This window comes from Dysidea avara, chromosome 13, assembly GCF_963678975.1.
Source record: "Dysidea avara chromosome 13, odDysAvar1.4, whole genome shotgun sequence".
Lineage (NCBI taxonomy): Eukaryota > Metazoa > Porifera > Demospongiae > Dictyoceratida > Dysideidae > Dysidea > Dysidea avara.
In genome coordinates, this window is record NC_089284.1 from 13,859,595 (window position 1) to 13,877,519 (window position 17,925).

Genomic DNA, 17,925 nt, shown 5'->3' on the forward strand with positions numbered 1-17,925 from the left:
AGTAAGTTATATTCCAGTTGTGTGTTGTGTCAAATTATGGCCTGGATTTGAGCACTTGCGAGGGATTGTAATGTTTCTCTGGGTGGCACTGTAGAATGTTGTAGAATTTCCATTGGTAGATCTAAGAAATTTTATAATTAATGTTCCCCCACTTCCAATAAGCAGATTTTGTAAGTGAGGTAAACAGCTAAGATAGCAGTGGTTAAGGATGTGGATGTTAGGTATGGAGGTCCCTGGTTTGAACCCTGATATAATTTTTCGACATATTTTGTGCACCTTTTTTACCCCATGGCGACTACTCTATTAGAGTATCTCGATTCCATGATTTTACACTTGTTTAGTTTTTGCTTTGCAACTCTGTAACTGTAACACCATTGTTTTTCAAACCATCAAAAGGCACTGCTATAATGATCAGCCTCCCCCTTCCCTCAAGTCCTTTTTGTACACACAAGTATATATGATGCTTTCAGAATATATTACTTGTCTTCTTCAAAACATTTATCTTCAAATCGTTCAATTTTTGGCAGACTATATCATTAAGTGTTCATATAAGTCATACAACAAGCATACTTATACCTGTTAGTTATTGTACATTGTTTTACTGGAGCTGTGATGTTTCAGTTCCCCAGGATACTATCAACAGCAAGCGGCTTATCCCAGTTACAAATCAATCAATCAATCAATCAATCAGCAAGCAGGTAGAATTAGTTTGGCTAGTTTTAGCAATTTACAATGTCACACATGTGATTGATTATGCTGTCTGAGTTGGTTTGTGTTTTACAAAATGAATTAACATTCTTTTAGTATTAGTATACTGTATTTTCCACATAACTTAACTGTACTGTATTTTCCACATAATTGTATTGTATTTGCCCAGCTGCACTGTATCAGCCCATATATCCACTCTGCTCCTACAGTACCTTATGGAAAATACACTACACTTTGGCACTTTGATCTTCCCACGCAAATTAAATATACATGTACAATTTTCATACTCAGATTAAAGGGGTAAGCCAGTGTGTACAGCTATATCACATATTGCTGGAATGTAATGGTAACATGCTATATGCACCCTTAACTGTGTGTATACCTTGTTAGGGCAGTGTGCAAATTTTGTGAGCTCAAGATATTGCACAGTTTAGAATGCATGTATCACATTTACTTATTCCTGGTAATCTTTGCTATCTCTCTCCACTATAATTTACACTTCATGAGATCAATTGTGGGATTAAGTTTTTGGTAGTGTTGTGAAAGTTATTTAGAGAAAATTCTTTGACTGAAGTGAATTAAAAGTTTAGTTCTGTGTTCTATACTGTTTTGATAAATACTAGACGTCTGGCTTGATGTTTGTCACACAATGTGTGCTTAATAGATTGCACCATTAGTGATGAAAGTATATTCAAGCACAACTATAATTTATTCATGATAACTGTAGTGAGTACTTAATATTGCTCCTTCAATACTGTGAAGTGGGAGGCCGGTACCTCCTGTATTCACCTAGCCTTTGGTGCTGGTCTGGTGAGGGAAGTAGTTCTGAGCATGTGCTCATTCACCAAATCTTGAATACTTAGTAGATGTCCATTTCAGGCTCTACATGAAAATGCTGGCAATACATTTCTACTAGTACAATAAAAAAGTGAAGTAGGGTTCCAGCAATAAAAAGCAGTGAAACAAGAGACGATGGTAGCTATGATGGAAAATCCCTAGCTACTTGGCATTATAGCAATGTGGGAAAATCCCTACTTGAGTAATGCCAAAGTAGGGATTTTCCCACATTGCTATAATGCTAGGATTTCTCTCATAGCTACCATCATCTCTTGTCTCACTGCTTTTTATCACTGGAACCCTACTTCATTTTTAAACTAATATTTTTAATGCACAACTTTTTGTTAGAGCATAGCCATGAAATACATGTGTGGTAGTGACTACTGTATTAGAGTATCTCGTTCTCACCACTTAGCTACGCAGTAGATTAAGCTAGCGTGGCACAACGCCTTGTTTGCCTACAGAACTAGATCATTGTCAGAGCTAGATCATTGTCATGGTGCAGTCTGATCAGTGAAGTGGGCATAGCAATTGTTTTAAAAGTGTAGCTTAGCTACTACAGTCCGTTAAGCACCTCAAATAGTACATATTGTAATTTCTATTTTATTTGCAGTTATGTTTTAGCTAGTGTACATATTTGTGTTAGTTTTGTATTATAAATTCATAATTCAGAATAGTTTCGTGGTGTCTAAATACGCTCCGTGCCGATAAGAAAACTTAATGCCTAGGTATGGTTTCCATGAAGAAGAAGGCAACCATTTAATTGAAAATAAAAGGAATGGCAAAGTGCAGAAGGCAGACATTCATTGGAACTACAAATGGCACAACCCACCAGTGAGCTTGTTGCTGTGGCGTAAAATGGTAGCTGTGCTCTGCTTTGTTTGGCCTCTAGCCTTGCGACTGTGGTCAGGCAGGCAGGCAAAGTAGGCAGGCAGGCAAAGTAGGCAGGCAGGCAAGGTAGGCAGACAAGGCAGGCAGGCAAGGCAGGCAGGCAAGGCATGCAGGCAGGCAAGGCATGCAGGCAAGGAAGGCAGGCAAGGCAGGCAGGCAATGCAGGCAGGCAAGGCAGGCAGGCAGGCAGGCAGGAAAGGCAGGCAGATGAAATTTTGAGTTATGGCGATTTTTTGAAAATTCAATATCCGGACGCCTGTAAGTGTTTTCTTGTTTTTAATGCTGTAATTGATGCTGAATGGAGTAAGACTATTTCGTAAAGGTGATTTTCGCTGTGTATGATATTTCTATGATGGTTTTTAGACACTGCTTTTTTAGTGGCGCTAGTCACTTTAGGAGGGACTATAAGCTTTATGTTTGAACATTTTGTAATTAATCTGGCCCACAAAGAGTCCCACTGTACTTTGTTTTTAGTTTAAAATCTTTTATTACAATAGCTATCTTAAGTTACGTACCTTGTCAACGCATTAAATGAGTAAAATCCTCATACAAAATAGCTAGAGATCAGTCTATTCTGCTTTTTCCCACCTAATTTTCTTTCCAACAATTCTTTTATTTTCCACCCATAAAAAGTTTATTTATCTTTGGTAATTGACTGCATATAGCTACAATTTCACCCTGTAGTGACTGTTCTTATCTTGTTCTTCACTTGCTCTTACCACTGCAAGAAACTATATATATTGCTTATATGTAAATATATGTATAACTGTTTTATTAAGGTATCTCAATTGCCATTTGCTCTTCCCATAACAATTATTAGCTTTGTATTGCTGATGTTTTATTCTATTAGCAATCTAGATCTTTTGTGCAAACTTCATTTTTCCCAATTGCCACTTCATAAAAATTGCATCTATTTTGCTTATTGCTTTTATCCACCTATTATGCCAAAACTTTGTTGACAATATCAATACATCCCTAAAACAGCTCAACGATAAAAAGGGCACATCTGCAACAAAAGTAAGGAATCTGACAGTGTTGATATCTGGAATGGCCAAAATGGCTGTTTAGACAACTAACTTAGCAAAAAGAAGTTACACTGGACCTTTATCACTGACTATGTTCTACATTCATTTATGTAATCTTCCTAATTTGTGACTGGATTTGCAAACAGGGGACACACATCCAATGTATGAACTTGGAAGACCATAACTTAGTTTTCAAGAGACATACAAACCTGACATTTTCACCTTCCATTTAGCAAGGCAATGACTTTTTCTAATCTAAAGTTACAGTATGAACTGTCAAAGCAAATTGGCAAAATGCATGTGAAGGGGAATTAAATTAAGAATGCAGCAGGATTGAATGTAGAACACGATCACTGTTAAAGATACAATGTTAGATCTTTACTATTGGTTGCACCAGATATACATCCTCCCCCTAGATCTTTACAACATTCACACCAAAAACAGCATACCCTATTGAAGCACAGAAAACCAGGGTATTAGAGGATAAAGGCTGTATAATACTCTACATGAATTTTATGTTCAAAAAAGTATAAAAGTAGGGGAAGAAGGGAGGTCGCTTACACCTGCAGATGTACTAGTGAATATTTACTCATATGCACATAGAAACAGTACACTATGAAGCAATTGGGCAATGGAGTTTTAAATTTACCAAGATGGAGTTACTCTAATAGAGCAGTCACTACTCTAATAGAACAATCAACCTGTGAATTATCATGATACTACCTCATTTTGCCTTTAAAGTAACAATGAAGCCACATAATCATCAAACCAGCTCTATCTTAGAAAGCTAATTTCTTAGCTCATCACACAATAACCGTAAAAAAATACTCTCGGATTTATTTTCAGGAAGTCAAATGCTAAACAGTTCTCAGGAGATATACAACCAGACCCTTAGTATGCAAACTATCCCAATCCAATCATGAGAAAGAACAACCCATGTACCATAGAGTTCCATTCTTCCCCTCTTAGCAGAATAAATACTCTTGCCCATCCCCCTCAGATCTCCTGTGCTACCCATCTCATACCACATGGGCTAAACGTCTTTTGTTACAGCAGATGAAGCCATTGTGTGAGAAATAAAGGCTGTATTTATACTGCATTGATCTCTGAATTAGCACAATATCTAGCCAACATCCACTTTTTTGAACTGCTTTAAGGTAGATTTTTTAAAATGTACAATTTTCAATCCCATTTTTTGATACTACCATTCCAAATTATACATATTCATTAATGTCTTTGTAACAAAATTCATTCAGAATTGTAGAGGAACTACTGAAGAAAGGTGCAAAGAAGAGAATGAGGGATAATCATGATTTGGTTTCATTACATCATGCCATTTGTGAGGGACACCTAGAAATTGTTAAACTCCTGGTGAACAGCCATACTGATATTGATGCCGCGTAAGTACTGAATCAATCGATGTTGAAAATGAGGCTTCAACATTGTTTTCAAGTATCAAGTAATAGTCAAGTTTGAATAGTTTACCACGTTGATATTTTGAACTGTAATAAATGCTGTGGTGTTTAACCAAGTAATAGAAGTTTTAAATGCAAAGCTGGAGTAACATCACACCACTGAGTTTGTGGTGGTGATGCATGTTTGCATGTTTATTTATATACTTCACTTATTAAACAAATTTAATGTAGGGAGAATATTGCACATGCATGTACTGTTAACTAGAATGAGAGAGTATTTGTAACATATTTGCATCACTGTACATGTGATGTAGTTTGAAAGATGGTAACAGGTATTATTAGGAAATACCAGGAATTAGGCCTGAGTTAAATATGTTCAAAAAATACTTGCAGGAATTTCCCAAAGTTTTCACCTATTATGCTCTTCAATGTTCCCATTATGTTTGCACTATGCTCCTAGGTTAGTAACATTTGTTACAATTATCTTGGAACATTTTAATCAATAAATGCTCTATCAGAGTATTTCACTACAAAGTGACTATTCTATTAGAGATTATCATTAAATCATTAAATTGATGGAATATATTAGCAAAATTATAGCAAAAACTAATTTTTTCAAATATAATTATCTAATGGTAAAGTATCATAGTTGTGTCATTGCCATTATTAAACTTTACAATCACAATTGCTATTTTTTGTTCCAGTATTGAAAAAAATGGTTGGACTCCTCTAGCTGTTGCTGCAGCGAATGGACAAGAAAGGATTGTTGACTTTTTTCTGAAATCAGGAGCTGATATACACAGAGAACTTTTACTGAATAAAGAGGAGGGTTGGAAGGTATGTATAGTATATGTATTTTACCAGATAAACATAGTACTTGATCCATGTCAAGGGGTACAGATATACACATTGCTTTAGTATGTAACTAAGTCTGGTGTAAGAATTTTGAGCATATAGGTTGGAGACTAAGCACAAGGATTATAATAATGATTGTCCATCTTGGGGTTTACCATTAATGTATGGTTTCTAGTTAGCTTAGAACATGGCTCAGGTGTTCAACTATAGGATGTTATGAAACCCCATAATAAAATTAGATATTAACAAGGCTTTTAGTTTCAAATTCTGTAAAAATAACTCAGGAAAGTGTCTAGCCACTTTAGTGAATAATTGTTGCTCCCTTAGTGAATTTTAAGGACCTCATTGTCTTCCAACATTAAAGCATACTATACATCCCATAGTTTAAGTTTAAATGTATAATATAATATAAGCATTAATATAACAATGCTTGCACCTTGTGTGGGAGGATCAAGGTTCAAGAGTACTTGTATAAGTTATAGGGTTCTTATGGTCAACTACTTGTAGTACACAAAAAATTGGATTTTCAACTAGAGTAGGGACTATAACACATTGATAAAAGTACTGAAACAAGCTGGAGTAGTGTATGATATTAAATCACAGTGAAGCAATAAGAAGTGTTATATCCCATACTGTGCTCAAGATACTGTACCATAATAGAAATGCACAGTAGGGATATAACACTTCTTATTGTTTTACTGTGATTTAATGCATGCACTACTACAACTTGTTTCAGTACTTTCTATCAATGGCCTACTCTAGTTGAAAATTCCAATTTTTTGTGTACTAGTTTGTTAACTTTTTTGGTAAATAAAATTTTATGATTGGTGAACCCACACATATCGCATCAAAAGAAAGAACATGGCACTGCACGCCCCAGCTATCAATTATCATCTAAAAAGTGAAGTACCCATTGTGCTTCGTTGTCAGCTATGTTCAACCCGTTACACAGCATTATGAATCAAGACCTGCTTGAAAAGCACCTCTGCAATCAAAGTAGCCACTATGAAAAATACAGACAATTTCCATTACAAAGAGAAGCCATCACATGCTACCGCCAAATCAACACTTCGCTATCAGCAAAGGTGAATGGGATACAAAAGAGAACACTGGTAAGTCCATGAAGAATGCATTATACTTACTGCGGTATGCCAAAAAGCACCTCTTGGGACAAAGCAACGTTGAACAGTGAAAAAATCAAGCCCGTAGCCTTAGTCTTTGTTGAGTTATGCTTGTCTGAAGGCATCAGTCAGTCAGTCAATCAGTCAGTTACTCAATCTGTCAGTATACAGAAAATTCCATTTAATATTAAAAAAAATCCATAGCAACTTGTTGAGAGCACTGTGGGCCGATCTGAAGGATTTTTTGGGTTTAGTTTTACCTAACCATACTGCTTCATCATCGTCAGGGAAAAGTGAGGCTGGTTTTTGGGTTATGTTTTGTCATTGGCTATGCCCACACCTTTGTGGTCCCTACTATACAGTACTATCATACTGTATGATAAAGAACATTTATGTGGAATTTTGTTTATGGGTAAAAAATAAACATAGTTATGCAAAGTATATGCTTGTATACGGAAAAAAAACAGCTAGTGTGATCACCGTAAATTGCTAAATCTATAATTTGTTCTATGACTAGAAACATGTTATGTAATGGTCTGGTTGCTGAGTACTCAGTGACCATTCTGTAGAGAATAACTTGAAATAGTTATATCACAGCAGAAGTAGGGTATCTTAGTTATTGACACTTGTCTTCAAATTTGCCTTGGATTCATGTCAACAACTAAGATACTCTGAAGAATGGCTTCACTGAGATATAATTATCACTTAAAGCACTACCTACGTATGTTTGTATTCTTATGCATACAAAAATACAACACTTGGTAGTGTGTCTTAAGTAATACTACACTTGGCTTCATCTTGTGCTGTATTAGTCTCTTAAGATGCCCTACTTAATCAATTTTTTTTGTACACATGCAAGGTAGTGGTTTACTTTATCAAGTAAGGTAAACATAATTATGTGCATACATACATACATACATACATACATACATACATACATACATACATGCATATACACAAGTGTGATATCACATAGATAAACGTGTCTTTGTTTGACAGACTACTCCACTGCTAATTGCTTCTTACTATGGTCATGTTAGAGTTATAGAACTGTTGATTGAAAAGGGTGCTGCTGTCAAATTGGAAGTAGATCATGACTTCTCCAATTGCCTTGTGATTGCTATTAACCGAAACCACAAGTAGGTGTAATATGAAATTATGATTATTTTGTGACTGAAAAATATACATGCTACAGTTTTGGTGTGTGTTTTCATAACATGCTCTATTTTGTGAATTATTGCACAAAATTACAAGTAAACGTCAGCTAACATAAAATTTATTATGTATACAATACCAGAAGTTACAAATTCACAAATTTATGTTGTTAGAATAATCTGTGTGTTTTAAACCAGGTGCACACCCACAGCTGGCTGAAGGCTGGCTGAAGGCTGGCTGAAGGCTGGCTGTGGGCACGTGCTTTTGTAAAAGCATAGATATACCTGGGGTTAGTATATCTATGGTAAAAGTGTGTGTGTGTGTGTGTGTGTGTGAGTGTGTGCGTGTGCGTGTGTATCTACCTATGTTTGTCCATATGCACCCACATGAATAAAATTGTTAATGGTAAAAGTAAAAAGTAGAAGCGAAATGCAGTCTGCATTAAACTGTAAACTTTGCTCTGAAGTCGGTGGTCTGAAATACGGGTGTGGTGACTCTCCTCGCACTTTGTGAATTTTACCTTCCTTTTGAATTTTGCAGGCATTTAACATTTGAAAAACAATGGTGTAACGCCTTGTAGACTACCAGGAATAGCCTATATACTTCTGTGCATAATATGTTGTTAAAAGCAGTTTGTTTAACAAGTGATTCCTTAGCAGTGCATAGCAACATAATTGAAATTTTATGAATTACAAAATCTGAAATTACAATTCTTTTAACAACCCATTGGCTAAAATAATAAAATAGTAATACATAGTTGGTTAGTTTCAGATGAGTTAGCTAGCTGCATAGCACCTGGTTTTTAGAAGTAGCGCAACATCAACTTGTTTGTATTTAACTTGAATCAATTTGAAAATGAAACCTGACCTGTACACTTGTACTGGTGCTACTACTGGTACTACTGGTGTTGCTGGTACTACTGGTAATGGTGGTACTTCTGGTACCAGTGCTACTACTGGTACTGCTGGTACTACTGCTACTGGTGGTACTGCTGGTACTAGTAATACTAGTGGTACTGCTGGTACTAGCTGCTGGTACCAGTGGTACTAGCTGGTACTAGTGGTACTACTGCTACTGCTAGTACTAGTGGTACTGCTAGTACTATTGGTACTGGTGGTACTGCTAGTACTACTGGTGGTACTGCTGTTACTAGTGGTACTGCTGGTACTATTGATACTGGTGGTACTACTGGTAATGGTGGTACTCCTGGTACCAGTGGTACTGGTAATGGTGGTACTCCTGGTACTACTGGTACTACTGCTACTGGTGGTACTGCTGGTACTACTAATCAGGTGCAGTTCTAAGGGGGTTTCACCAGTTTCCAGAAACCAGTCAGATCTTTTAAATCGGAAAAATTAATTAAAACAGTAAGCAAAATCTAAGTCTAAAATGAAGTGTATTGCTAAAAGATAGTGATCAAACTACGTAAACTGTTTCTCCCTCTAGCAAAAAATTGCTTCTCCCAAGCCTTGAACGTGTTAAGCACCTCTAAAAATAATTGTTGATTAAACTCTTCGATGATGCATTAAATCTTTCTTTATGGACTTACAGTGGTAACATTTATCTGTAAAACATTTATTAGGGTGATTTTATTACATTATTATTATATTATTACTAGGACCGGGTCACATACAACCAAGTACATACACCAATGTGACAATGAAGGCACAATCAAAATAATTATGATCTCAATATGTCTCAGTAGTGACAGATATAACACAATAGTGGCATCGTAACTAGAGGCCACCGGTAGTAGGGATTGGGCAATTATTCTGGCATAATTTTGGGCATAATAGGTATGTGTGGGAATCAGGAATTATGCTAGCATTTTGAGGTGATTATAAAGCTTTAACAGTAGGAAAATCTGCAGATTGCACAATTCCATTAGAAAAGATTGAGATACTCTAATAGAGCAGTCAGAAACTCTAATAGAACAGTTACTGATTATTATTTACCCTAATAAAGCAGTCACATTGGAACGAAATACTCTAATACAGCAACCAGCTAAATAATTCAAGACCATTTGAAGCTTAAACATCAATGAAAATGGCCTGATACAGCAATGAACTGGCATTGTTAGCCAATTATGGTGGCATAATTTTGGAATAATGGGCAATTCTCAAAAGCATAATAGGCAATTTTTTGGGCACTACTCAAAAGCATAGTGCTCAATTTTTGCAGTATAATAGCCTCATGCCTAACCGGTAGCCAAGTGCCAGTACATCATTGGTGTGGCAGTGGGACAGTGATGTGTACACAGTATATAGGCATACAAAACATACAGGAGAGAACTATACATTATTGCATTATAATGCATTATTGGTAACATCACCAAAGTAGTGATATGCAATATACTGAAAAATTATTGACATTGCAATATTTTTTTCAATACCGATGTCATATCGAATCTCAATATTTTTATAACTGATATCAATATTTATCGTATAGTCAATATTTTGCTAAAATTTGAGTAATATATTGGTAATTTACAACTTTTGGTGTGTGATTGTGCAATCATGATAGAAATGAAGCTCAGTTCTGTACAGTTTAGCTATTTTAAAAGCGTCTACCAGTTTCCAAGGCTTGTTATTACCTTCATCACAAATTCTATAAAGTATAGCTGCTAATTATAAACATTTGCCCCACACAATTAATCAAAAGAAAAAAATACCGAAAAAGTATTGAAATTTCAATATTTTACCAATTATCGTATCGATATTGTACCGAAACCAAAATCCTAATTCGCACATCACTGTACACCAAAGATGAATATTATTCAGCTATGTAGTCAATATACAGCACAGTATCAACATCAACTAGAGGTCACTGGTAGCTAAATATGGTTCATCAGTGGTGCGGCAATGGCACAGTGATGGATACACATTATATGCATACACAACTTGCAGGAGATACACAATACGTATACTATAGGAGTATGCAAGCCAGGTGAACCAGATAAAGGAAGACAGCCAAGCCATTCAGAGCCTAGTAAGCCAGAAAAAGGCAAAATGTACAATACAAGTAGACAATAGGCAAGAAAACATACCACGCTCTTTACAATACATTAGTACAAACAGACAGCCAAGCCAACCAGAGCCTAGCAAGCCAGAAAAATATCGAATACTAGTAAACAATACAAACAAGCATATCGCTGTTATTGTGCAGCTGGCATGGCAAATGTAGCACAAGTTGCTGTCAGACCTTCAGTGCTGGTCACTGTAAAGCGTTAATAATTATACAACCAAGTACTAAAGATAATATGAAATGCGGTTAAAATTATGTCATTAATAATGAATGCATGAATAATGATGTTTGAGAAAACTACAAGGCCTAAGGCTTCACACTCACCAGGAATAGAATCCATGTTGTATGAAGAGACAATCGTATAATGGGCGGGTGTTTTCGTGGAGGTGATAGAATCGTACAATGATTCTATTTAATGCCAACCAAAACAGTTAGCACGTGATGCCCACTAGACAAGCAAACTGCTGTTCATTTGTGTTTGAAAGTGGGCGACAGTGACTATTTCGATTGGAAGATGAGTGGTTGCTATGCCTACTTAATAAAAGCATGATTGGAAGTTGCTACTAATTGCTGGAGGTTAGTTTGTGTTGGTTAAAACACTTTGATAGTCTTGTTTCTTTAGTCTCACATAACTAGGGTACCTTCACTCATGTATGGGATGGGAGAAAGCCTCACTTGGTAGGCCATTGTGCAAAGAAGGTGCAGTTTCCAGCTGGTAAGTTTGTGTGATGATGCATAGTTCTCCACCTGAAGCCTTTTAGTGCCAGGAGTGCCAAGACTGCATGATCACTGATATGGGCCCTGAGAAAACTACATAAACATTCACTGCCAAATTGCATCCCACGTACTGAACGCTGATGGAGAGAACAAACACAACATACACAAAATGTGCTGATAATTGCTGTGTGCTTGGTTGTGCTTGCAATTAACTGCTATTATTATATGTAGCTAAGTCTGCCACCATCAGCAATGCTCCACATACTTGTGCACACTGACATATCCACGAAATTCTGGTATTGCATTTCAGCCACGTTTGTTCTCCAAACTTTGTTTTGGTGTTGCAGCATATCCATGTCATCATGTGATCATTTTAGTACAAATGACTCAGCTCATGTTAAATATATCCATAACTCAGATATCAGTTGTAGGTGACAGAGAGTTGAAATACTTTGCTTTTATCCCAATCTTACCATGGTCTGCTCTTTGCAACTCCAGCCATGTCTTAATCCAGCATTCTAATCCATCCTCATTTAAACATATCATGTAACACAAATTGTATACAATTGCATAAAATTAATGTAATAAGTATTCATTGGATGTTTAAGCTTTACTGCTTGTAGGCGTCGGATTCAATTAATACCATGATTCTCACAATTTAAAGTACAATCTCACATTCTCACATCTCCATGGTCAGATAATCACTAATTGTAATTGCATAGTAATGCATCCCTTATGCTTATGTGCCAGTAAATTCCCCTACATTACTGTGCATCTTTTCTACCTGCACACACTGTGTTGGCCATGCACTGTTTGTACATGTCCCATTAGTAGGCTGTCCCATTGGTGATTGTGGTTGGTTGGATTTGCCCTGGGCCTAGTAATAATAATTATACAACCAAGTACTAAGAATAATTTGAAATGCAGTTAAAATTATATCATAAATAAATAAGTTAAATAAATGATTAATAATTAATGTTTGAGAAAACTATGAGGCCTAGAGACTTAAACTAACCGAGGATCGATTAGCCTGTGAATGAAGGCACAACTGTATAATCATTGTGCCTGTTCATGCTGATGACTTTAATGTACGTGTAATTCTATATAATGCCCAGTACCACACCCATGCTTTAATTTTAGATTGCACGAAAGAGAAGATTAGCGAATAGGTGTGAGTGATTGCAGTAAATCCAGAGGCCACTTTATGCATAAACAACAAAGATCACAAGTATATTCAGGTGGCATATTGAGTATATGCCCCTCCTGCATGATTCTCACAAGTTAAGGTGCAAGTGCATGCTCTCATATCTACAGTATTGAATCTCATGCCTGCAAGCAATGAAGTTTATACATCCATTAAATAGTCCTAAATTTATAATGTTTAATGAGGATAAATCAAGGTACTGGATTAAGACATGCATGGCTGCTGAAGTTCCAAAAACAGACCTCAATGATAAAAGAAGCAGGGTATTTCACTAGAAACTGTTATCTGAGTTTTTTTTTAATATGAGCTGGGCCATATGTCCTAAAAGGATAACATAATATACTACAACATGAAATTAAATTCTGGAGAACAAACAGCTGTGTGCAGCTGATCACTGTGAAAGATGGCAGTACCTTCAATAGGATCAAAATCCAATGCACCAAGAAAAAGTACGATTCCATTGTGCAGTAGCATTGCAGACTGTAACTATGTATAGACACAATAATATAGTTTACAGTATGTAGGTAAATAAGCAGCAGCAAGCACAATTATCAGCCTAAGGGTGCATTTTGTGTATGTAGTGTTTGTTATCTCAATCATGTTGTATGAGATGTAATTACAGCAACGTTTATAGTTTTTGTCTCAAAGTAAAATAATGCATGGTGATGACAAAATAATGTAAATTAAAATGAAACGAAACAAACAAACAAAACCACAATTGTTCTAATCAACAAGAATACGGCTTTCCACTAAATGCAGCTCAGTAGAGACAGCAGGGAGCTCTGTTGACTGTAGCTTAGCCAGTACAGCAGAACATAATAGTGAAAACGACAAAACACAGCATATCCAGGAAAGTGTCTGGTTGTTAGAGGTATTGTGCTGCTGTGAAAAAAAGTGATCTCACTCCTGGCACTGAAAGGCTTCAGGTTGAGAGCTATATGTTTTCACACACAAACTTATTAGCTGAAAACTGTACCTGTGTTAACGTTCTCCACACAATGGCTTGCCAGGCCCAATGCAAAACTACTGGTAGCTGAGTGCCAGTACATCAATGGTGTGGCAATGGCATAATGATGCGCAACACAATACTGTACAACATATAGAAGATGCAGTTTATACCATAGAACTGTATGCAGCAATATATTATTGGCACTGAACACTGGAGATGGAAATAATTTAGCTAGCAAGCCAGGTAAAGGATGAACAGAAGTATACAAAATGATACAAATACACAACAAACAATCATGTTAACATACTCTTAATCTTGTCCATCACCTGTAACGTATCCACTGACACCTGACATGGCGACTTGGAGCTCAATAACAGTGACAATGGATTATGTGGTCTTCCATGGTCAGGTATTCAATGCAATGTAATAGTAGCAGACCCTCACGATTGTATTTGCATGTATCACTTAAGTTTACTGTATGTGCATCTTTTCCATCCACACATTCTGTGCTGGTCATGCACTGTTGTACTTGCCCCATTTGTAAATTAACCCATTGGTGGTTGTACTTGATTGTATGTGCTCTGGGCCTAGTAATGATAATAATAATAATAAACTTCCTTTGTGTTGGTGTTGGGTGTGGCTGCCTTAATTGGCTATCTGCTTCACGGAGGACATCCACTGGCAGCTGGCATGGCAACTTGAAACTTAATGTGCCAGCTGGCAACACTTTCAAAAACAAAGGAACAGTAGCTAAAATGGCTGTATTGAAATGTCTCAGAATGGACCCCACCCTGATGACTTTGAGTTGGAAACCAGTCAGCAAATTTTCTAGAACCTCCCCTGCTAGTAATACTACAGGTACTAGTGGTACTAATGGTACCAGTGGTACTACTGGTACTGCTAGTACTATTGGTACTGCTGGTACTATTGATACTGCTGGTACTATTGGTACTGGTGGTACTGCTAGTACTACTGGTGGTGCTGCTGGTACTTGAAGGGAAGGTTTTAGGGTGATATTTTTGGCTATAAAAACCCAGTTCTGCATGATCCCTAATATACGTACAGTACTACCATATTGTATGATGCTACTGTAGTTATAATGCATTTCATTTCCAGTCACAACTTTTTCAATTCAAACAACTGAAACTTATACTGTAACGTAACTTGATCAAGAATAATAGTAGGATGACTAATAAGGAAAGATTAAAATCTTTAAACTTACCCCTTCACTTACTACCTATGATAATGAATCCACTCATAAAATTAATAGGGGCTTTGCTACAGTAGTTAAAGCATCACAAGGAGATCTTATTACCATAAGTTGCAACACCACAAGTTGCAATAGTTTGAAGCTATACACAGAATGGAACAGTAGATTTAACTCTTTCATCAACAGAATTATAAACGACTAGATCACTCTACTATCTGATGTAATTGTTGTGGTTGTTGTTAGCGCTTTACAGTGACCAGCACTGTAATGAATGCTTTGAACAATAATTTCTTTTAGCCAACACATTAGCTACTGTATGAAAGATGTAAAAAATTTAACAAATTTGATGAATTGGTTGAATCAGTTTAATTCATCAAATGCCTATAAGTGCCTTAAAAGTACAAGTTTTATGAAAAAAATTCACGTGAATTATGACAAAGCGTGACTTCATCAAATATTTCTTACATCAAAATTTCCTTACATATGGTAGCTAATGTATAAGCTAAAAGATATTATATTGTTCAAAGTATTCATTACATCAGTGAAAGAGTTTAATCTACTGTTCCATTCTACAGATAGCTTCAAACCATTGGATCTTGTGGTGTTACAACTTATGGTAATAAGATCTCCATGTGGTTTTTTAACTACTGTAGCAAAGCCCCTATTAATTTCATGAGTGGATATAATCTCCATTATTTTCATAGGTAGTAAGTGAAGTGGTAAGTTAATCTTTCCTTGTTAGTCTTCCTACTATTATTCTTAATCAAGTTATGTTACAGAAAAAGTTTCATTTGCTTGAATTTAAAAAGTTGTGATTGGAAATGAAAAGCATTATAACTACAGTAGCATAAATTATTATTATTATTATTATTATTAGGCTGATTTTGCTATCAATCCAGAAAGAAGACAGCATAACGGGTAAATTTAGTTAAAAGCGTGGTTATATTTCTGCATAGACTCAAGCCTGTATTACCCACAAATTTGATAAATGAATACCTGGATTTTGGTGTTTGAGTCCAGTTCTGTAGTTTGCATTCCTTCTATAGTAAAGTCCCTCTAACAAGTAAACTATGCTGCATGGGTAAGATCTGACAATATCATTTTCCCTTTGAGCATTGTGATGAACAAGATGGACTAATTGCACAACCTCTTCAACGCTGACTGTTTTATCAATGAAATTTGCTTGGGTGGCAAAGCCCCAATTTGCCTCAAAGCTGGACGATAAAGCAATACTAGCAGGTTAACCGAATATCATTAGGCTAGCCTAACCTAGCACATCATGTCAAAGCATGTATTTATATTATGTAGTAAGCAATGCAGCTATTCTTGTGCATTACCAGTAGTACCAGTCATACAATCAGTACCAACAGTACCACTAGTACCAGCAGTACCATTAGAACCACTAGTGCAATCACTACCAGCAGTACCAGTAGTACCAGCGGTACCACCATTGCCAGTAGTACCAGCAGTATCAGCAGTACCACTATGTACCAGCAGTACTAGCAATACCACTAGTACAATCACTACCAACAGTACCACTAGTACCTGCAGTACCAGTAGTACCACCATTGCCAGTAGTACCAGCAGTATCACTATGTACCAGCAGTACTAGCAATACCACTAGTACCAGCAGTACCATTAGAACCACTAGTAAAATCACTACCAACAGTACCACTAGTACCTGCAGTACCACCATTTCCAGTAGTATCAGCAGTACCAGCAGTACCACTATGTACCAGCAGTACTAGCAATACCACTAGTACCAGCAGTACTAGCAGTACCACCATTACCAGGAAACACTAGTACCAGCAGTACCAGTAGTGCCACCAGTACCAGTAGTATTGGCAGTACCACGACTACCAGCAGAGCTCATGTAAGTGCATGTGTACTTATTTATAAATATATTTCACTCTTTATTTCGTGACTTTTATATGAAGAACTAACCCAAGTTTTACTTTAACAGATGCAATTATCTGCAAGCTGCAAAATTATAATCTCTGTTCACATGCTGATTGTGTGCAATGTTAGATATGCTGCTCGTGCTATAATTGAGTCTAAGAGTTGGAAAGATGCCATGAGGTGGTGCTCTGAGACAGACGAATATGGAAAATACACTCCAATGAAACTTCTCATTAGAAAAATGCCAGGTTTGTTTAAGATGGTATATAGCACATATTTTGTGAAGTAGATTGCCAAAAATGTTATAACATTAAGGGAATATAATGAGTCATGATTGATATATTTTAATAGAGCTGTCACATACTCTAAAAGAATGATCAACTGATTTTGGATTTCTATTGTGTATAGTGATGATACTACCTCATTTCATTTAAAAAAGAGTATAAACAGGTTCTGTCTTAAAATCCTTTCAGCATGTTATTATGCTGTTTGCATCAAACTCCAAGGAATTGTGTACCATAGAGTTTCATCCTTTCCTCTTCAGAATAATCTTATACCATGCAAAAACAGCCAAGCTGTATAAAAAGGGTGCGGCCTTCAAAAAGGAGAAAGTTATGAAATCAAAGGTGGCGGCCATGAAATGGTTGCAGTGATGTGGATGATAATAAATTTTAATAATTGCCTTTGTGCATTAGTAAAAGTTAATATCATCAACATCATTGCAGCAATTTTATGGCCACCACCTTTGATTTCACAACTTCTTTCACCCAGGCTTTTTGAAGGCCGCACCTTTTTTATACAGCTTGGCTGTTTATGCATGAATTTCACTTCTTTTTGTATTTTAAAAATATACCCAAAGCCAACCATAAACTGGCTATGAATGTAATTTATTGCATTGCAATAAATTGAAGTTAC

The 17,925-nt window shown here is 36.3% G+C and overlaps 3 protein-coding genes across 3 annotated transcripts in view; 2 read left to right on the forward strand and 1 right to left on the reverse strand.

The window, feature by feature from the left end:
- Window positions 1-7,995, forward strand: part of LOC136242265 (ankyrin-1-like) — a 57,569-nt gene extending 49,574 nt beyond the window's left edge. The window contains exons 7-9 of the mRNA XM_066033679.1: window positions 4,718-4,861; window positions 5,581-5,713; window positions 7,852-7,995. Of these exons, the coding sequence (XP_065889751.1) occupies window positions 4,718-4,861; window positions 5,581-5,713; window positions 7,852-7,995 (421 nt within the window). The remainder of the gene's footprint in view (window positions 1-4,717; window positions 4,862-5,580; window positions 5,714-7,851) is intronic.
- Window positions 7,996-8,862: 867 nt separating this feature from the next.
- LOC136242267 (PE-PGRS family protein PE_PGRS61-like) lies at window positions 8,863-9,311 on the forward strand. Its single transcript, XM_066033680.1, has 2 exons — window positions 8,863-9,001; window positions 9,049-9,311. The coding sequence occupies exons 1-2, from the start codon at window positions 8,863-8,865 to the stop codon at window positions 9,309-9,311; spliced, it is 402 nt and encodes a 133-aa protein (XP_065889752.1).
- Window positions 9,312-16,431: 7,120 nt separating this feature from the next.
- Window positions 16,432-16,984, reverse strand: LOC136242268 (sericin-1-like). Its single transcript, XM_066033681.1, has 3 exons — window positions 16,902-16,984; window positions 16,712-16,839; window positions 16,432-16,634 (listed from the first exon to the last, which is right to left on the reverse strand). Exons 1-3 carry the CDS (start codon window positions 16,982-16,984, stop codon window positions 16,432-16,434), a joined length of 414 nt encoding a protein of 137 aa, XP_065889753.1.
- Between the last annotated feature and the right edge of the window lie 941 nt (window positions 16,985-17,925).